At 46.4% G+C, this 21,508-nt stretch overlaps 1 protein-coding gene across 1 annotated transcript in view; it reads left to right on the top strand.

The window, feature by feature from the left end:
* Window positions 1-21,508, top strand: part of LOC115468956 (protein phosphatase 1 regulatory subunit 12A-like) — a 489,777-nt gene that overhangs the window by 398,381 nt on the left and 69,888 nt on the right. Inside the window, 3 exon segments of the mRNA XM_030201143.1 lie at window positions 14,036-14,098; window positions 15,121-15,140; window positions 16,990-17,104. Of these exon segments, the coding sequence (XP_030057003.1) occupies window positions 14,036-14,098; window positions 15,121-15,140; window positions 16,990-17,104 (198 nt within the window).

The raw sequence follows: 21,508 nt of genomic DNA, 5'->3' as shown, positions 1-21,508 counted from the left end.
CCATCTCACATACCCACTTGATCGCCAAGTCCCCGTTGTTCACCCAAATCCTGGCTTCGTTATCATCCAGCTAGACCCGTCTACATCTGTGGTTTACATCCCCTAACAGTTTCTAGTGGCATCACCAGTATATAACAGTAAGTTCAGTCCTGAGCTAGTTAGTATTTCTCTACCTTCAGCAGATGATGCAGGTTGGACTGGTGTAGCTGGTATTTGGCTTTTGTTTTTTGGCTTTACTTCCTCTGACCCAAACCATTGCCAGTGTCTGCCTGGTTGAGTTCTTGCCTTGGGCTGTTTTTTTTTTTCTCCCAGGTTTGGTCTATGGGCTGTTTCCTGGTTGAGATGGGGGGGGGGGGGTAATTTTTATTATGCAGACTGGGTCCCTGAAGCAGCTGACATAGGCTGTAAGGGGTCCCTGCCAGCCAGGGCCAGGCCCTGCCCCCCCCCCCCCTTCCCGTTGTTCTCCCTCCAGAACCTCATCCCATTAAAAAGAAAAAAAGGGTTTAAACATTCTGGTACTTGGAAATTTCTGGTACAAGTTTAACAACAAAAAAGTAAAAGTGAAACCATAAGGTTGAGCTCCAGAGGAAGATAGGCTTCCAGCCTCAGCCAGTGAGGGAACGCCCTTATTCCCGGTCAGGTGGTTGCAGGAAAGGGGGAGAGATGCAGCATACTGCATTGCTGCAGCTTCTGCAGTGGCTTCTGGCTGTTGGACACGGCCTGTTCCACATGTCCCAGTTGTAGAGTGGAGTCTTCAGGAGTGGGGGACTCTGGTACTGGGTATCCCCTGGTGAATTTATTGGGTGCCCCTGCACAAATGGAGCTCCCTTTGGACTTGGCCCCAGTAGTTGTGGATCTGCAGCTTTTGGAGGGAGCAGCAGCCATATTTGATGCTGGCTGAGCAGCTTCTGCACAGCAAACGGGGGTGTACTGCTTCAGGAGAGGGGGCAAGAAAGGACCATGCAGTAAGCAGGTGAAGGACCCCACAGTGGTTAGGGGGAGCTTCCCCCCTGTGGAGACTTTGAAATGTGCAGAGGAGATGCTGGGACCATCGCCCCTGGTGCGCCCTGAATCCTTGGAGTGGAGATATGTGGCCAGAGAATGACAGAGTCTCCAGTGGCATGTGTGTTTCAATGTGAGGAGCTCCCTGCTCTTATTGATTAAATTTCTAAGGTTGTCCAGTTGGCTACAGCCCCACTTCCCCAACATGGAGACTAGAGGATCACTGCATCCCTTGCAATGCTCCATAAGCTCATGAGACTCCCTCCATTGAGTCCATTTCTAAAATGGTCCTTAAAGCATGGTAGACCCTTGGGGCTGTGCTTGTGCCCTGTTTCTATCTGCTTCCCTGGGAGGATGTGGACTATCTCTTTCCCCTCCTGAAGGTGTGGATGCCCTGGTCACAGCCATGACCAAGAAGACAACAGTCCCAGTGGAAGGTAGTACTGCTGTTAAAAGACCCCATGATCAAAGATGTGAGGGACTCCATAAGCATATTTTCTCTTCTGCCACCCTGGAAGTACTTGGAGGGTGCTGTTGGTGGTTCTGGAATGGACTATGATTATCACAGAGATCAGTTGCAAGGCCTGAGGAGTTCTTTGTCAGTCCAGTGCATTACCGGGCATATGGTCACACTAGTGGAGGCCTCCTGGTCCATCAGCTGGCTGGGTGATATTCTTGGCATTGTAGAGTATTTTCCCATCATTTGAGGGACGCAAATCGGAGTTTTCTCAGAACAATGTGACAGTGATGGCTAATGTCAACAGGCAGGGCAGGACCAAGAGCTAGATGGTGGCGCTGGAGATCTTATTGCTGTGCGCTGGGGCGAGCCCCACCCCTTGGTGCTCTTGGCAATGCATATTGCTGGGTTAGACAACGTCCAGGTGGACTTTCTCAGTCATCACATTCTGGATCCAGGGGAGTGGAGCCCATATGAGTCAGCCTTCCAGCTCATTGTGGATCACTGGGGGATGTTGAGGTTCGATCTGATGGTCTGCAAGAGGCTTGGCAGAGATAGATTCTTTGGTGTAGGCTTGGTGAACTCGAGTCTGTACATGTCCCTCCCCCCCCCCCAATGGTGGGATGAGTTTTGTGCAGGGTGGTGTAGCACCCATCCCTAGTGATCTTGTGGTGCTGGAGTGGCCAAGGCATCTGTGGTATGCAGATCTGATTTGGCTTTTGGTGGAGAAGCCACTCCTGTTACCAAGGGAGTGGGCCTTCTCTACCATGGACCGGTCGTCCTGGCATATCCAGATCCCTTCTGGCTTGTAGCCAGGCCCTTGAGAGGAAATGTTTGAGGCATAAAGGGAACTTGGTGCTCATTATTAAAGCTTGTAACAGGCCAGGAAGTTCTTTATCTTTCTAGTGTAGGTAAAGATTTGGAAGACCTTTGAATCATGAGGTGGTCGAAGAAAGTTCTCGCCCTGGAAGGTGGATGTTTCTGTGATTCTTTCCTTTTTCCAGGATGGGCTAGATTAGGGTCTAGTCCTGAATTCCCTCAAAGTCCATGTGGCAGTTCTGGCCTGCTGTTGAGACCCTCCTGGGGAAAGCCTATGGTGGAGTGGAGGAGTAGCCTAGTGGACTTTGATCCTGAGGTGTTGGTGTCTGAGGATCTAAAGGTGAAGAAACAATGTGAGAAGGTGACTGCCATGGCCAGAAGAATGGTAGGCTGCATAGAGAGGGACATAACCAGCAGAAGAAAGGAGGTGTTGATGCCCCTCTACAAGTCATTGGTGATGCCCCACTTTGAGTTTTGTGTTCAGTTTTGGAGGCCATATCTTGCTAAAGATGTAAAAAGATTGGAAGCGGTGCAAAGAAATGCTACAAAAATGGTATGGGATTTGCGTTGCAAACCGTACGAGGAGAGACTTGATCACCTGAACATGTATACCTTGGAGGAAAGGAGAAACAGGGGCGACATGATACAAGCGTTCAAATATTTGAAAGGTATTAATCCGCAAATGAACCTTTTCTGGAGATGGGAAGGCGGTAGAACTAGAGGACATGAATTGAGACTGAAGGGGAGCAGACTCAGGACTAATGGCAGAAAGTATTTTTTCACGGAGAGGGTGGTGGATATGTGAAATGCCCTCCTTCGCGAGGTGGTGGAGATGAAAACGGTAATGGAATTCAAACATGCATGGGATAAAACAAAGGAATCCTGTTTAGAAGGAATGGTTCCGTGGAATCTTAGCAGAGATTGGGTGACGATACAGGTAATTGGGAAGCAAAACAGGAGCTGGGCAGACTGCTACAGTCTACGCCCTGATCATGACTGAATAGATAGGGATGGGCTAGAGTGTAAATTTTAAGGGGCTTCGACATTAGCTTCAGAACTTAGTACAAGAACAGTACTGGGTAGACTTCTATAGTCCTGTGCCCCTGTCGCTGGGAGGAGGGGTTTTGTCGCCCACTGGGCCACCAGGGACTGTTTGGACATGTTGAGGGGAGTTAGGGGGGGCTGGAGACCCACCGGATCTCCAGCCCTCCCTGAACCTAGGGGGGGGGGGGCATCGTCAGGGGGACCTGAGGTCTCCAGCCCCAGTTGCTCGGGGTAGGGGTAGTTGGGGCCTGGTGGTCCCATGGACCTCCAGCCCCTGTGTTTGACAGGTTGGGCTTTTGACAGCCCAGACCTGTCAAACCAGTGTGGGAGGATTGCATTGAGCGCATGCTCAGGCACAATTCTCTCGCACTTCAAACCCATGATCAGAGATAATTGCGTGCTTAAATTTGCATGCAATTATCTCTCATCATCGGTGCAGTGAAGCCCCACACTGTTCCAGCACTATTTTAGAGCACTGTTTGGAACAGCGCGGGGCTTTTGATAATCTGCTAGTGAGAAAGGCAAGGACAAATCAAACTTGGGTATACATATAAAGTATCACATACCATGTAAAATGAGTTTATCGTGTTGGGCAGGCTGCTTGTTCTCACATGTGGGTCGACGTCCGCGTCGGCCCAGGAATCGGCATTTTGCAAGCAAAATATAAAAAAAGTTTTGCCAGAGTTTTCTGACGCGCATGCAGCGCACACCGATTTCCTGCCCGTCACGCAAACGCGTTCCTTAGTTTTCTTTTCTCCGCGTTGAGGTGTGGTAAAGTTTTTTTTTCTGCTCTCTTCTCAGGCCTGGGAAAGAGTCTTTTTGCCTTCTTTTCTATTCTTTATTTATTTGTTGCATTTGTATCCCACATTTTCCCACCTATTTGCAGGCTCAATGTTGCTTACATAGTACCATTAAGGCGTTTGCTCAGTTGGTTGTTAACAAATACAAGGTTGTATAGTGATTGAATGAGGTATGTGTGGAGGGTCGGAAGGGATGAAGATTGTGTGTTGTCAAGTACGATCATTAGGCATGCTGTGTTTTGGGTGAAGCGATTTACATAGGATCGTTGGAGTAGGCCTTTTTGAAGAGGTTGGTTTTTAGTGATTTCCTGAAGTTCAGATGGTCATGGATTGTTTTCACAGCTTTTGGGAGGCCATTCCATAGTTGTGCGCTTATGTAGGAGAAGCCGGATGCGTAGGTTGTTTTGTATTTCAGTCCTTTGCAATTTGGGTAGTTTAGGTTTAGGTATGATCTTGCAGACCCAACTCTGTTTCTTATTGGTAAGTCTGTGAGGTCTATCATGTATCCTGGGACTATGCCATATATGATTTTGTGGACTAGAGTGCAGATTTTGAAGCTGATCCGTTCTTTGATTGGGAGCCAATGCAATTTTTCTCGGAGGGGTTTGGCACTTGCGAAGCGTGTTTTGCTGAATATCAACCTGGCTGCTGTATTTTGGGCAGTCTGGAGTTTTTTTGTTAGTTGTTCTTTGCATCCCGCGTAGATTCTGTTACAGTAATCTGCATGACTTAGGACCATTGATTGTATTAGGTTTTGAAAGGTGTCCCTTGGGAAGAAAGGTTTTAGTCGTTTGAGCTTCCACTTTGAATAGAACATTTTATTTATTACAGCTTACTTGGCTCTCGAGAGTAAGGTTGCGGTCGAGTGTGTCACCGAGTATTTTCAAGCTGTCTGAGGTAGGGAGGGTGTGTCCTGGGTTAGTTATAGTTGTGGGTTTGTACTTACGTTGAGAAGAGAGGATGAAACAGTGTGTTTTTTCCGTGTTCAGTTTCAGTTGGAATGAGTTTGCCCAGGAGTCCATAATGTTCAGGCCATCGTTGATTCTATTGGTTATTTCTTTCAGGTCATGTCTGAAGGGGATGTAGATTGTGACATTTTACTTGCACATCCCCTGCATTTTCCCCTCACTCCTATCCCATCTGTCCCTCTCTCTGCTGATCGCAGAATAGTTGTCTGATTCATGCAATGTGTGCCTTTCAAGCTTTGAAACTTATGACGCCTGAAATCCTGTGCTGTTACCATGAGAGCATTGTGGGACTCTGGGCACTGCTGACCACCACATGGTACAGGAAGACAACAGCTGAAAAACAAGGAAGGATACCCTACGGAGTAAAGTCCATCCAACGAAGTAGGGAAGGCAAGCAGGTCAACCAAATGAGTAGGACCCCAGAGGTGGACCAGTGCAAGATTTCTACCGTCAAACTAGAGATACAATGGACTAGACGCGGCCCAGTGCCCCGGCATCTATCCAGCCCCCTGGAGACCGCTACCCAAAGAGATATAATTTGCAGTACCTTATGTTTTTTTCTCTTTCATTGTCCACATTTGCAGCAGTACTTTATGTTCTTGTCAATACACGCATTTTTCTTTATTCAAATTCTACAGTTAAAACCCCCCACAAAACACTTCCCGTAGTTTCTTTATTTTTGCCCCGTTTAAAAGTTTCTTTTGTTTTCGGCCCACGCGGACGATCGGGTTGTTCCCTTCTTTTTTGTGCCCTTTTTTCTTCTAACAGGCACAATCACGTCTTTTGATTTCGCTGAAGCCATTTTTTCTTCCATGTCATCGAAGACACCCAGCGGTTTCAAACGTTGTACTCTGTGCAACTGGACCATCTCAGGTACCGATACTCACGCCTGGTGTATCCAGTGCCTTGGGCTCGACCATAGCCCAGCCGCTTGTAGTCTCGAGAAGCCCAATGAGAAAAGCTTTTAGGGGCTCGGTCCGGTCCTTCGGCGTCGACATCGACATCAAGAGAAGCATCGATGTCGGGGGCAGAGGTAATGGCTGCTGAACGACCTATTCGCGCTGGGAGCAGTGAGGCATCAAGTGGGTCTCCACCTGCCTCGAGGCCTTCTGTTATGCAGGCCCCCCAGGACCGACCTTCATTGGACCCGGCCCCAAGGAGGAGTGAGGATTCCACGTCCTCATCGGTACCGAGAAGTCTCGATGATTGGCGTCGAGTGAAGGCGAAGAAGCACCATCATCATTCTCTTTTGACACACGGTGCCATGAGCTCCGGGGCATCGAGGGAATCGGCACCCGAGAAGCGTCGACGCCGAGAGGATCGCTCCCCCTCTATTCAGGAGGTGGCAATGTGTCGGTCTTCTGGCAGCCTGGTACCTGCTCCCAAGCCTCGACAGATTCTACCACCAGCTTCTTTACCGACCCTGCAGCCTTGTCCGACGGTAGCTCTCATTGAGTGCATCAGGCCCTTCTTCCAGAGCTTCTGGAAGGATTGCTGCACCAGCCTGCATCGGTGTCGGGGGTGCTTGTGCCTTCCGTACCATCTACTGCAGGTGCATCTGGCCCTTTGCCTGTGGTGAGGTCCCCTGACCTCGGTGCTGCCTGCGACATCGGTGTCGGCTGCCATCCAGGTCGACTCCCCTTCGACGTCAGTGGAGGAAGCTTCGCCAGAGTCCAGGCGGGCGTTTACTTCTTGGCACCACCATCGAGGACATCGTTCCTCGGCGTCGAGGCAGGCTCAGTTTCGGACTGCTCTGAGAGATGTCTTGTACGATACTGAAGATGAGCGTTCATGGGAGGAAGAGGAGGATCCCAGGTACTTTTCTTCTGATGAGTCCTATGGGATTTCCTCTGAACCTTCCCCTCCACTAGAAATGAGACTTTCTCCACCGGGAGAGTCTATCCTTTACCTCCTTTGTCTGGGAAATGGCTGCGGCTATTCCCTTCCCTATGGAGGTTGAGGATGAGCCCAGGACTGAGATGCTTGAGGCCCTGGATTATCCTTCTCCACCTAGAGAGGCTGTAACGGCTCTCTTTCCATAATGTACTGAAGAATTCCTTATGCGAAACTGGTCATTCCCTCTGTCTAATCCTTGATCCCGAAAAAGACTGAATCCCACTATCGGATCCACGCGGAACTGGATTGATGAGGTCTCAGCCACCTCACAATTCTATGGTGGTGGACTCCGCTCTTAAAAGAGCCTAGAGCACTATGGACTATACTCGGCGCCACCCAGGAAGAGAATCTAGAACCTGGACTCTTTGGGAGGACGGTCTACTCAGGCCCGCTGATGCTCACTGTCATAATCCAGACATACCAGCTCTTCACGAGCACCCACTTGCTGAACTCGGTGAGGCAACTGTCCTAGCTTGGTTGATGCACTTCCTCCGGAGCAGGCCGAGCCTTTTCGCCAGGTGGTCGCACCAGAAGGCGTGTCGAAAATATCCTGCCAAGGGTACGTTCGACCTTTTGATGTAGCATCCAGGATCGCTGCCCAAGTATAGTGATGCGCAGACTATCATGGCTGTGTGTCTCTGACCTGGATCATTCGGTCCAGCAGCGAATGGCGGATGTTCCTTGCGGGGGGGGGGATAACCTTTTTGGTGAGAAAGTAGAGGATCTAGTTGACCACTCAAGAAGCACCATGATTTTATGAATTCTCTCTCCGCCGGGCGTCTTCTGTTTACTACCTCCTCATCTAGGAGGTTTTTTTGAGGGAAGAGGAGCGCTCCCTATTCCTGTGCTTAGGCGTAGGTACACTCCTGCTTCTTGGCAGCCTACCCAGGCTCAGTCCCAGCTCGCTCATTCTTGTCAACAGGGTGCGCCTAAGGCCACTGCGGCTCCCCAGCAAAAGTAAGGGATGGGCTTTTGACTGGCTCCAGTTCAGCATAGCCTCAGTAAACGTACTTGCAGAGGAAATCTCCGCCCTTCTACAGGGGAAGAAGGGCTGGGATTCTATTCCAGGTACATCCTTGTGCAAAAGAAAACAGGAGGGATGCGTCCCATCCTAGACCTAGGGCCCTGAACAAATTTCTTGTCGGAGAAATGTTCAGGATGGTTTCCACTAGAACCCTTCTTCACATGATTCAGGAAAACGATTGGCTATGCTCTCTGGACTTACAGGATGCTTACACACATCTCGATCCTTCCAGCTTACAGGAAATATATTTGATTCGGCCTGGAACACAGCACTTTCAGTACCGTGTACTGCCTTTTGGCCTGGCAGCTGCGCCCAGAGTGTTTGCCAAATGCCTAGCTGTAGTCGCAGCGTCGCTACGCAGACTGGGAGTGCATGTGTTCCTTATCTCGACGATTGGCTGGTGAAGAGCACCTCGAAGGAAGGTGCTCGGTTGTCCATGTGAATGACTATTCGGGTGCTAGAGCTACTGGGGTTTGGTTATAATTATCCCAGTCCCACCTTGTCCCAGTCCAAAAATTGGAATTCATTGGAGCTCTGTTGAACACTCAGACAGCTCGAGCTTATCTTCCCGAGACAAGGGCGGACACCTTCTGCCCTGTGTCCTTGGTTCGAGCGTCTCAGCAGGTCACGGCTCAGCAGATGTTGAGATTTCTGGTGCACATGGCCTTCAAAGTCATGTTACGCCCATGGCACATCTACATATGAGATCAGCTCAATGGACCCTAGCTTCCAGTGGTTTCAAGCTGCGGGGGATCTAGAGGATGTAATCCAACTGTCCACCAGCTTTCGGAATTCTCTTCAGGGTAGACAATTCGATCCAATTGACCATGGGACAACCATTCCAAGTTCCTCAGCCATGAAAGTGTGACTACTACTACTTAACATTTCTAGAGCGCTACTAGGGTTACGCAGCGCTGTACGAATTAACAAAGAAGGACGGTCCCTGCTCAAAGGAGCTTAACAATTTAATGGACGAAATGTCAAGTTGGGGCAGTCCTAAGATTCCTGAGTAAGTAGGGGTAGTGGGGTTAGGGTGGCCGAAGGCGACATTGAAGAGGTGGGCTTTGAGCAATGATTTGAAGATGGGCATGGAGGGGGCTTGGCGTATGGGGCTTCATGGAGTTTGTTCAAGCATGGGGTGAGGCGAGGCAGAAATGGGCGGAGCCTGGAGTGGCAGTGGTGGAGAAGGGGTACTGAAAGGAGGGATTTGTCTTGAGAGTGGAGGTACTGGTAGGAACGTAGGGGGAGTGAGGGTTAGAGAGGTAGGAGGGGCTGCAGATCGGTGCATTTGTAGGTTAGTAGGAGAAGCTTGAACTGTATGCGGTACCTGATCGGAAGCCAGTGAAGTGACTTGAGGAGAGGGGTGATATGAGCGTATCGGTCGAGGGCGGAAGATAAGACGTGCAGCAGAGTTCTGAATGGACTGAAGGGGGGATAGATAGCTTGAGCTGCCATGAGTGGGAAAGCGCGGGGTACAAATGTAACAAAATAAAAAATAACAAAAATAAGTGGGAGGCCAGTGAGGAGTAGGTTGCAGTAGTCAAGGCGAGAGGTAATGAGAGAGTGGATGAGAGTTCGGGTGGTGTGCTCAGAGAGGAAAGGGCGCATTTTGCTAATGTTTTAGAGGAAGAAGCGACAGGTCTTGGCTATCTGCTGGATATGCGCAGAGAAGGAGAGGGAGGAGTCGAAGATGACACCGAGGTTGCGGGCAGAAGAGACAGGGACAATGAGGGTGTTATCAACTGAGATAGAGAGTGGAGGGAGAGGAGAAGTGGGTTTGGGTGGGAAGACAATAAGTTTGGTCTTGGCCATGTTCAGTTTCAGGTGCCGGTTGGACATCCAGGCAGCAATGTCGGATAAGCAGGCCGATACTTTGGCCTGGGTTTCTGCAGTGATGTCTGGTGTGGAGAGAGAAAGCTGGGTGTCCGCAAGATCTTCCGAGCGTGGGGCACCCCCTCAGTGGATTTTCTTGCCACTCACATCAATCACAAGGTCCCTCAGATGCCTTTCTCCTTCATTGGGGAACAGGTCTTCTGTATGCGTATCCTCCCATACTTCTAGTAGGGAAGACTTTGCTGAAACTCAAGCAAGACTGCGGAACCATGATCCTGATAGCACCCTTCTGGCCGCGCCAGATTTGGTTCCCTCTTCTTCTGGAGTTGTCCTCCGAAGAACCGTGGAGATGGAGTGTTTTCCAACCCTCATCACTCAGAACGAGGGGTAGCTTCTACATCCCAACCTCCAGTCTCGGGCTTTCATGGCCTGGATATTGAGAGCTTAGAATTCACCTCCTTGGGTCTTTCAGAGGGTGTCTCCCGAGTCTTGCTTACTTCCAGAAAAGATTCCACGAAGAAGTGTTATTATTTGAAATGGAGGAGATTTGCCGTCTGGTGTGACAGCAAGGCCCGAAATCCTCTTTCATGTCCTACACGGACCCTGCTTGAATACCTTCTACACTTACCAGAGTCTGACCTCAAAACCAATTCAGTAAGGTTTCATCTTAGTGCGATTAGTGCCTATCATCACTATGTAGACGGTAAGCCTATCTCTGGACAGCCTTTAGTTGTTCGCTTCATGAGGGGTTTGCTTTTGTCAAAGCCCCCTGTCAAACCTCCACCAGTGTCATGGGATCTGAACGTCGTTCTCACTCAGCTGATGAAAGCTCCTTTTGAACCAATGAATTCCTGCCATCTGAAGTACTTGACCTGAAGGTCATTTTCTGTGGCTGTTACTTCATCTCATAGGGTCAGTGAGCTTCAGGCCTTAGTAGTATATGCACCTATATCAAATTTCATGACAACAGAGTAGTCCTCCGCACGCATCCTAAGTTCCTGCCGAAGGTGGTGTTGGAGTTCCATCTGAAGCAATCAATTGTCTTGCCAACTTTTTTCCTCCGTCCTCATACCCGCCCTGGCGAAAGCAGTTTGCACACCTTGGACTGCAAGAGAGCATTGACCTTTTACGTGGAGCGGACAAGCCCTTTAGACAGTCCACCCAGTTGTTTGTTTCTTTTGATCTCAACAGGAGGGAAGTCGCTATCAGAAAACGCACAATCTTCAATTGGCTAGCAGATTGCATGTCCTTCACTTACGCCCAAGCTGGGCTGACTCTGGAGGGCCATGTCACGGCTCACAATGTTAGAGCCATGGCGGCGTCAGTGGCTCATTTAAAGTCAGCCTCCATTGAGGAGATTTGCAAGGCTGCAACATGGTCATCAGTCCACACATTCACATCTCACTAATGCCTTCAGCAGGATACCCGATGCGACAGTCGGTTTAGTCAGTCGGTGCTGCGGAATCTGTTCGTTGTTTAGAATCCAACTCCACCCCACTAGACCCATTTTTGTTCTGTTTCAGGCTGCAGTCTCAATTAGTTGTTTGTGGTTTCAGGTCAATCTATGGTATGTCCTCGCCGTTGCGAGGCCCAATTGAACAATGTTCATTGTTTTGAGTGAGCCTGGTTGCTAGGGATACCCCACATGTGAGAACAAGCAGAAAGCGAAGATACATATCTGTAGCAGGTATTCTTCAAGGACAGCAGACTGATTGTTCTCACAAACCCACCCACCTCCCCTTTGGAGTGATTTGTTGTCTTTTATGCTTTTCATTTAACTGAGGAACGCGTTCTCGCGACGGGTGGGAAATCGGTCCGCGTATGCTCGGTGCACGCTGCACGTGCGCCAGAACACTCTTGCATAGCTTTTTTTTATATTTTGCTTGCAAAATGCCGATTCCTGTGCCTCCGCGGACGTCGACCCACATGTGAGAACAATCAGCCTGCTGTCCTCGGAGAATACCTGCTACAAGGTATGTATCTTCGCTTATTTGCCATCATTTACTATGTTACTATGGGGAACTGGTTCGATTCCCACCGCAACTCTTGTGACTCTGTTGCAATTCACTTAACCCTCCATTGCCCCAGGTACAAAATAAGTACCTGTATATACTATGTAAACCGCTTTGAATGTAGTTGCAAAAACCAAAGCAAGGCAGTATATCAAGTCCCATCCCCCCCCCAACCCATCGTTCTTGCAGGGGATTAAACAGCTTCTTCCCCCACTTTGGGTGGTCCTGCCACAATGGGACCATTCCTTGGTACTGCGAGTCGTTGCGAAGCTTCCCTTTGAGCCCGTCAGGTTGGTGTCTCCAAAAAATGTCTCCTTGAAGATGGCCGATTCACTCAACCCACCAGATTTCAGAGACCCTTACTTATATCTTTCAGAGGATGCAGTGTGCTTGTGTACCATGTCCCCCTTTCTTCCAAGGGTGGTGTCTTCCTCGCACCTGAATCAGGTAGTTTCACTACTCCTTTCCACAAGAGTCTTGGGAGGGGTTGGATCTTATGCTGCACTAATTGGATGTTTGCAAAGTTTTACTGAAGTATCTGTCAGTGACTAATGAATTCAGGAAATTCAGGAGCTCAAAACCACCTTTTCATTCTTTTTCATGGGCCAAATAAAGGAGGAGTGGCAACTAAGGCATCAATTACTCATTGAATTAAGATGACCATAGAAGTGTGACTTACGTTTTGGCAACAAAAAAAAAAGCATTTCCATTTGAGCTTTGGGTCCATTTGACTACAGCTCAGGCTGCTTCTGGGCAGAGGCCTGGGCCGTTTCTCCAGAAGACATTAGTTATCTGGTGACTTAATCCGCTTTTCACTCCCATGTGAAGCATTACAAATTGGATCTGTGAGCCAGAGCTGACAGTGCAAGTGGCATGGTAGCAGTACAGGGAAGCTTGTCTTCTGCCTTCCCAGATATAAGCTTTGATGTATCCCACTGGTGTGCACTGGTCTAGCTGGTTGATATGGAAGGTGAAATTTATTCTTACCCCCGTTGATTTCTTTTTCTTGAGTCCTGCCAGACCAGACCAGCATCCCACTCAGTAGACTAGGGGTTTAGGATTATCTGCTGATTGTTTGGAGTTTGGTGCTCAGGTCTGTTGAAGCTCCTTTATAGCTTCCATTTGTTTATTGTTTATTCTGTGATGGGCAGAAGGTTTGGAGGTGCCCATGGGATTACATTTCCTTTAGGGGCTTTGTTAGATGTATACTGACACTAGCTCCAGGCTGCAAGTATGGTATTATAAATTTTGTTTCTCTACCTCCATCTGCTGGTCAGGGGATATAACCCACTGGTGTGGACTAGTCTAGCAGGACTCAAGGAAAGGAAATTAACAGTTAAGAATACATTTCTCATTAGTCTTCACATCCCCATTCTTCACTTTCTTCAAGTGCCTGCCCTTGGTTCCACTCTGTTGTCAGTCATTCCACCTTGCTCAAAAATCCTGCTGTCTTCTATTCCCAATAACTGCAGTTCTGTTGCCACTTCCTCCCTTCTGTGATCTGAGTGCTAAAAACAGTTGCTGTTTATACTGTGGAGCATTCTGTATGTATGGGAGCCCCACTTGGTTTAAATAGAAGCTGTTTGAATCGTATGGGATTGCAGCTCCAAACTTACAAAACTCTAAGCAGTTCAAATAGTGAATGTTTTCAGCATGCCAGCTAAAGAAGGGAGGAAGTTGCAGCAGCAAAGGGGTTAGCAGTAGCAGACCGTGACTGGAATATCAAGTTATTTTTGAGGAGATGCACTTGCCATTCCATATCAACTCTGGTACCACTCTGGACCTCGGAACAATTTAGCAGGTGGCAAAAAAGGTGCTGGTACCTCCTAAAAAATAGCCTTGGTGTGCCTATATCTCTAGTTGCAGGCAGAGAAACCAACTTGGTCAGCTCACCAGATCAGTTTTGCTGCCTCAAACAAAATAGAAGAACTACCCAGTGGAAGGATCAAAGGAATACTGTTTGTTAACCTATTCAGCAGTAGCCTTTTCTAAGAATGGGGTCATGGTTCACTATAAATGTTTGTCCTTATCCTCCCCTGAGATCTGTAATAGCATTGTGGCCAACATCTAGGAAATGCTTGCTCTTCCTAATTTCATCAACAGTATGCCATACCTGTCACACCATCATGGTTTGAACATTTCCATGTTCAAGGTTTAGTTTCTCATGTTTTCTTTGGCAGAGTGACGATGATGAGTCTGAAGAAGAGGGTGATGCTGGTGGAGGTGAAGAAGAGCAGCATCAGGTGAGTGACAGCAATGTGAGCTTGCTCACACCACTGCTATCTTTGCACCAATCAGGACTGCCAGAGTGATGGTGATGTCAATTTATTTCCTGTTAGAGTGTGAAATTCCTGCCACCAGTGCCCATAAGTACTCAGCAGGATTAGAACTCTGAAGGCTTACATGCAGCAGTACTTTGCAGGTGCCAGTTAGGACTCCACCTCTGTGACCTCACTTGCAGCAGTGCCTTCCCATTGCTGTCTAAATTCAGTATTCTAATCTGAAGTATTTTGTTTGTATTACTAGTAATTGGTTCATTCTGGCCTGTGACTATCAGTATGAAATAATTATTTACTCTCTAAACCTGTTCTGGAAGACATATAATAAAGTAGATATGAGGGGAAGAAATTTGTACTTTCCTATGCTTTGGCTCTTCCTTGATATTTTCTTTCACATTCTGCATATTCAGATATAACTGTTAATTCAGTTTCTTTTTATCATTGCTTCCCTTGTGGAGTAATCCTGGCCTCTGTGGTAAGTGAATTGGTATTTCAGAGAAACAGCACTGTGGGTGGGAGGTACTAAAATGGAGAGGGGAGAAAATGAAATAAGAACTGGAGATACACTCCCACAGACAGACACATAAAGGTCACTTTGAGTCTCTAAACCATTTCTGAAGAATACACACTGTTCTGTCCTTTACACAGGATGAAGCCAAGAGGGAGTAGAATCAGACATATGTAATATTCTGCTGCACAACTATGCTGTCCTGTCCCATTACCATTGATGCTTTGTACTGTACTTGTATTTGAGGGACATGTTTGTGTGTGTGGTGATGGTGACTGCAGAAGCAGGGATTTGCTAGTAGACAGCCCACAGGCTAGTGACATGTTAATGTAACAGCATATCCAAGCTGCAGTGTGACAGGAAAGGTGGAGAGGACTGTAATACTCAAACCTGTATAAAGAGGCATGGAAGTGTAGTAATTGGTAGAAATCATCTGGTTCTTTATGCAATTAACCTTCATCTCACTCTTCCTTTCCAGGTGGATGGGCTGAACTCTCGGTAAGATCTCTCTTCCTGGTTGGTAGTACTTTTGTAGACGTCTGTGAGGGGGATCTCGGTGATCATTGTAGCTAGTCCTAAAGAACCATAGGCTCTATACACTTCTTTTTGTTTGTTTAGGTAGTCTAGTTGTTTGAGAAAATTCAGTCTAATTTTCATCATCACTGATGTCTTATGTAAGTGGGTCCTTTCCTCTAAATTTGAACTCTGTGGCGAGGATGAGATGCAGTTCTTCAACAGTATCACTTGTGGTTATTTTGAAGGATGTAGTTTATAGTCTGGCTACATGGAACTAGGAAATCCTACAGGATGGGAAGTGAAAGTTAATGGCTGTTTCAGGCGGTTAAGACGTGAGTTTATAAATCCTATAAAGAATTAAAATGAAATCCCCATCTTTCTGAATAAGTGTAAAGTGGAGGACTATGTATATAAGAATCCAAAAACATTGAACACTCTGCAGTATTTTGTTTTATAAATAGCAGTAGACTATTATTTATTTATAACTATGAAAATCAAAATGTAATATACAATTAGTACATCAATTAAAGAGCACCATAACATCACATGTAAGCATTAATGATTAGGGAATACCAGTCTTTAAATAAAAGGGGGGGGGAGGGAAATGGGACTTGCAAAAACCTCAGAAAGGCGGTATATCAACTACATTCAAAGCGGTTTACATATATTCAAGAACTTCCAAGGATATGAAGGCAATATGTTGATAATAATTTGGTAAAACATTAGTCCATATAGTGAAAAAAAATCTGCTTAATTAAAAGCTAAATTATAAACAATCCTTTACTAATTTCCTAAATCTAAGATAATCAGAGCACAAGCAAATCTCATGTGGGAACAAGCTCCACAATCATGGTGCAGCATAAGAAAATGCCTGCTTTACATCTACCTTCTGATTTTACCTTTGTTAAAGGAGGTATCTATAGGAAAACCTCTTGTGAAGATCTTAAAACTCAAGGAGGAACATAATTCATTAACTGTTCATTTTAAATGTAAAGGGACCAGATGTTGCAGCACTTTAAAAATGAAAGATAACATACATTGACTGACTAAATACATTATCTGATACAGTGTAAGATGTCTAAAAGTTGATTAATAGCTCTACAACTTGATACAGGTAGCTGCATTCTGAATTATTTGTACTGTACGGGCAGATTTTAGTAATCTAATCGTGAAATTGCTGTAAAGCTTCGTATTACCAGGAAAGGGCTGTGGCTTCTGCATGATGTCTGAATACTCTTATTTCCTCTTACTGGCAACCAACCCCCTTGGCCCCCAGGCAGACACTGGGTGGGTACGCCTTTCTGCAATGCTGAGTATTGAATGGGAATGGAAACTGAACTGTCCCTTCTTATGCCCCTAGAAATGATTCTTCCAGAACAGTATTGAGGAACATTGGCAAGACTGTGAATGAGCTTGTGCTATCTCTCCCTTTGCTATAAAATTTCTGCAATATAAATACAAACGTCATCAAAATATTAAAGGTTGAGGATTTATTTTTCAAGCATTATGAGTCTGACACCTTGTACCAACATTACAATTTTAAATCTTTAATTTCTCACAGAATCTCTGCAGAAACCTCTGCCATTGTCTGAGAAACCTATCCCTGTTAGATATGAGAATAGGTATTCATTGTCTGGTTGCTAAGGGTAGATGGTTGTCAGTCTTGAGAAATCAAGAAAAAAGTGCAATTAACTGAGGTCTTTCTGATTTAGCATTTCTGGATTCTGGGAGAGAACAGTAATCTGGGGATGGACTTGTTTGCAGGGGTTAGGAGTAATGAGGTAGAGGAAATTCAAAGCGAGTATCTGAAATTGAAACATTATTTCTTTAGAGGAGGTTCTATATCCAATGACCATGTTCTAACCAGAGGAGGAGAAACACGATCCAGGGGTACTATTTCCTCATCCTTAGAAGTAAAAGATGGAGAAAAAAGAGACTTTAAAAAGGTAAGTGAGCCATTAGAAAGGTTTGGGGGATATATTGGCTATTGTGATTAAAGGGAGCTGCTATTTCAGTGCAGCTATTTGTACGTCTAGATCAGTGTTCTTCAGTGTAAGGCCCGGGGGGGGGGGGGGGGGGGGCTAATGGCGGCCCTCGGAGACCCCTGGGGTGACCCCTATTATCTTTCTGTGTTTTTTTTCCTTCTACTCTGCCTCTCTACCCATGCTCAGGACAGAAAGGGGGAAGTGGATGGGAGCAAGAACTGCATACTACTACTACTTCTAATCATTTCTATAGTGCTACTAGATGTACACAATGCTGTACACATTATATGCAGGTACTTTCTCTGTCCCTAGAGGGCTCACATATTGGAATGACAAGGCACTTCTCAATAACAAAAACAAGTGCATTTGGAAATTCTCACAACCTTGAGGATAACCCCCCAAAGAAGGTGGGCTGGTGGGGATGGATGTCATTGACACACATTCTGGTCAGTAGTGTTGTGGCCCGCAGGAAGATATTCAGTGGCTGTCCTTTAGTTCATTAGAATCCAAAGTGGGCCCCTGCTTAAAAATTAATAAAGGCCACTGGTCTAGATAAAATACTTCCCTCACTAAGACAAGCTTTAAACACCAGTGGATTGTAAATTGGCTCACTTTGGAGAGGGCTTTCTGCTGTGGCTGGGAGTATGCATTTTGTTATAGCAGCAGCAGAGCATTGTTGTCACAAAGTCCTCCCTATTTTTCAAATCAAAGCTTGTTTACAGGAAGTGTGGGTGGATTCTGTTGGAGGGAGTGTAGTTTGGAAGGAACTTTTTGGCACATTTGGTAGGGAGTGTAGGGTGGTGTAAGAATTTAGGGGATATGGTGGAGACTATTACAAGAGAACAGAGGTAAAAATGGCTAGATACCTTCTGGTATAACCATATAGGTGATAAAAGTTTCCAACAGCTTACTTTTAAGATATGGGCCCAAGCAGCTTGTGAGCTGGTTTATCATTCAATCTGACTAGGCAAGAATGCACTTTAAATTTTAAGTATAGAGGCAATCGTAATAGGACTAGGGAGGCTTCTGCTATATTGTAAGAGACTGAACAATGTTTTACTAATAATTTTTCACTCACTTCTTAATTATCCCAAAGGTGAATGAATTGTTTACTTTTTCAAAAAGTATGAAGACTAAGGGACATGCCATGAAGCTACTAACTAGTATGTTTAAAACAAATTGGCGAAAATATATTTTTTTTTGCTCAGTGCATAATGTCCTCTCAAGGAGTATTCCTAACCACACCCTTTCCAAAAGACATTACACGATCTGATACCCACAGGCGAGCCTTCTCTGGAGTAGCCACCACACTCTGGAATGTACTCCCTGAAAAGTTTCGCTTAACACAAGACTATCTCTACTTCAGGAAGCAGGTGAAAGCTTGGATCTTCAACCAGTCCTAATATTTCATTACTTCTATGACCTCATGTGCAACTTTATTTAAATTAGTCCCTTATTTTCTAACTCCTCTTATTCTCTTACCTATCTATATGTTCCTTCTTTCTTATACCCTAAGCTATTAAAATGTTTTATTAAGTATTATGTTGACACTAGCCGTTAAGCTCGTAAAAACGGGTGAGATTTCCAGCTACCCTCCTCGCAGCCGCTCCCTCCCCCCTCCTTGCTGGGCCCCCTGCACTGACCTGACAGCGCCTCTCACCTCCGTGTGAAAGCGCTGCAGGCAGCAGCAGATCGCTCTGCTGCTGCCTGCAACGCTTCCACACGAAGGTGAAAGGCGCTTTCAGGTCAGTGCAGGGGGCCCGATACGGAGGAGGGGCCAGGGATGAGGGGGAGGGTGGAGGTTGCTGCGCGCAATGTTCGTTTCCAGGCGGCAGTGTCCGACAGTGACTCCGACTCCATTTCCCTCTCTGTTCCGCCCTCTGACGTCATCACGTCTTGACGCGAGGGCGGGACAGAGAGGGAAGTCTCTACTGCGCATTTGCAGGTGAGTCGGTCACTTGTCGTTTATATGTTTGATTGTAAGTAGTATACTATGCCATACTTTGTAATGTTACTTGAATATTTTTACTGCTGTAATTGTCAATTGCTTTTGTTTGATTTATTCTTACTGTACACTGCCTTGGGTGAATGCCTTCAAAAAGGTGGTAAATCCTAATAAATAAATAATTAAGCTCTGAGATTTGTTGCCAAAAGATGTGGTAAAAGAAGTTAACATGGATGGGTTTCAAAAAGGTTTCTGCAAGTAAGCCCCTGGAGGAAAAGTCCATAATCCACTATGAAAAGTAGACTTGGGGAAAGTCACACTGCTTCTTTATCGTCCCTCTAGACAAGTCCAGACATGTGGGTATATGCCCTAATGCCAGCAGGTGAAGCAGGGCCGTGCCTAGGGTCTCTGGTGCCCCCCCTGCAGACTATCAGTTGGCGCCCCCCCACCTTGTGGCACAAGATGCAAAGGAAATAGGAAATGAAAGATGGAGTGCATCTTTGTGGGATTGCTGAACAAATAGAGGGTTTACAACCACTTAGCTTTTCGTGCTTTCATGTTCACGAAATTAGTAATTAAATCTTTGATATCTAACTGGGCACATATATCATTCTCAATAGCAATCATGGCAAGGCTTACAAGCCTTTCTTGCAAAATACTGGATCGCAAATACGTTTTTATGATTTTTTAACCGTGAAAATGATCGCTCACCACTTGCTACACTGACAGGAATTGTCAGCAATATTCTTAGAAACAAATTGCTATACATTGCAAAATAAGATAGCAGATGTAAATTCTCAAAGTGGACTTATTCCAAACACTAAAATGAAAATAAAATTATTTTTTTTCTACCTTTGTTGTCTGGTGCTGGCCCAGTACCTGATTCTGCTGCTATCTGTCCTCTTAACTCCGTTTCCAGGGCTTCCTTTCCATTTATTTCTTTACTTTCCACCTTTCTTCTTCATTTCTTGCCTTACATCTGTAAGTAAAAGCTGGGTCCTCTGCAGGCTGTCCAGTGGATCCAGCTTCTGCCTATTTTCTGCATCCATGTGCAGGTTTTCTCCCTTTTCCCTCATCTCATCTCCTTCCTCTCTCTTCCCTCCCGTCCATCCATGCCCAGCATTTCTTCTCTCTCCCTTTCCCTCCATCCATGTCCCTCTCTGCCCTTCTCTCCCCTCCATCGATATCCAGCAATTCTCCTCTCTCCCCTCCCCTCCATTTCCAGCAATTTCTCCTCTCTCCCTAGGCCCTGCCCTCCCATCCATGTCCCTCTCTGCCCTTCCCTCCTCCATCCATATCCAGCAATTCTCCTCTCTTCCCTCCCCTCCATTTCCAGCAATTGCTCCATTATACTTCCAAGGCTTTTTCCTCTGTTGACTTGGTTAGTTCTGCTAAATATATCTGTATTACTGATATATAATGGGGTGATGGGATGATTTTATATTTATCTTTTGAATTTAGACCCTCACTCCTGGGCAGACTTATACGATCTGTGCCAGATCCGGTGGTGGGAGGCGGGGATGGTGCTGGGCAGACTTATACGGTCTGTGCCAGAGCCAGTGGTTGGGAGGCGGGGATAGTGCTGGGCAGACTTATACGGTCTGTGCCCTGAAGAGCACAGGTACAAATCAAAGTAGGGTATACACAAAAAGTAGCACACAGGAGTTGTCTTGTTGGGCAGACTGGATGGACCGTGCAGGTCTTTTTTCTGCCGTCATCTACTATGTTACTATGTTACTCCTCATAAATCTTAGTGCTTCATAGCCCGGTGTTTATTGCCATTCTCCTAGCTCAGCTCCTGCATTGGATACTGATCTCTGCTGTTCAGAATGGCTTGCAGCATCCTCTGAAGATGTATATTACAAGGCTTCCCAAACCTGTCCTGATGATTCTGCAGTGAATAATAAGCATATTGGAAACCCCAAGTTGAGCAAGTGTTTCTCATACATATTTATTGTGAATATCCTGAAAATCAGCTGACACTAGAGTTACCAGGACAGGTTTGGGAAGCCCTGGTATAATGCCGAGTCATTCGTTCTTAGCATCCTCTACAGACCAGTCCAGAACCTGTTGGATTGGACATTCAACTAGTGGACGGAGACAGAGGGAAAAAAATAGTCCCGCTTGCTTTGTCCAGTAAAGTCATCATGCAGCCTTAGATGGTCAGTATATTTCTGTCTCCAGTGGATGGTAACAGACACTGCAGTTTCTAGACTGGTTATTGAAGCAGCTCCTGACCCAGTTGGAGCTGGGCATCAGTTGAGCAAAGGGATACCTCACTCGAGATTTTAAGTTCCAAAACAATGGACATTAGCAGTCTCTGAGCCAATCACAGCTCGTTTAGCTAAACACGCTGTGATTGGCTCAGAGACTTCCAGGTCTCTCAGCTGAGTGAAGCACGGCCAAAAAGGACGTTTTTA

The sequence above is a fragment of the Microcaecilia unicolor genome, chromosome 4 (assembly GCF_901765095.1).
Source record: "Microcaecilia unicolor chromosome 4, aMicUni1.1, whole genome shotgun sequence".
In the NCBI taxonomy this organism is placed as follows: Eukaryota; Metazoa; Chordata; class Amphibia; order Gymnophiona; family Siphonopidae; genus Microcaecilia; species Microcaecilia unicolor.
Note: the sequence above shows the minus strand (reverse complement) of the source record. Positions and strands in the feature narration are given on the sequence as shown.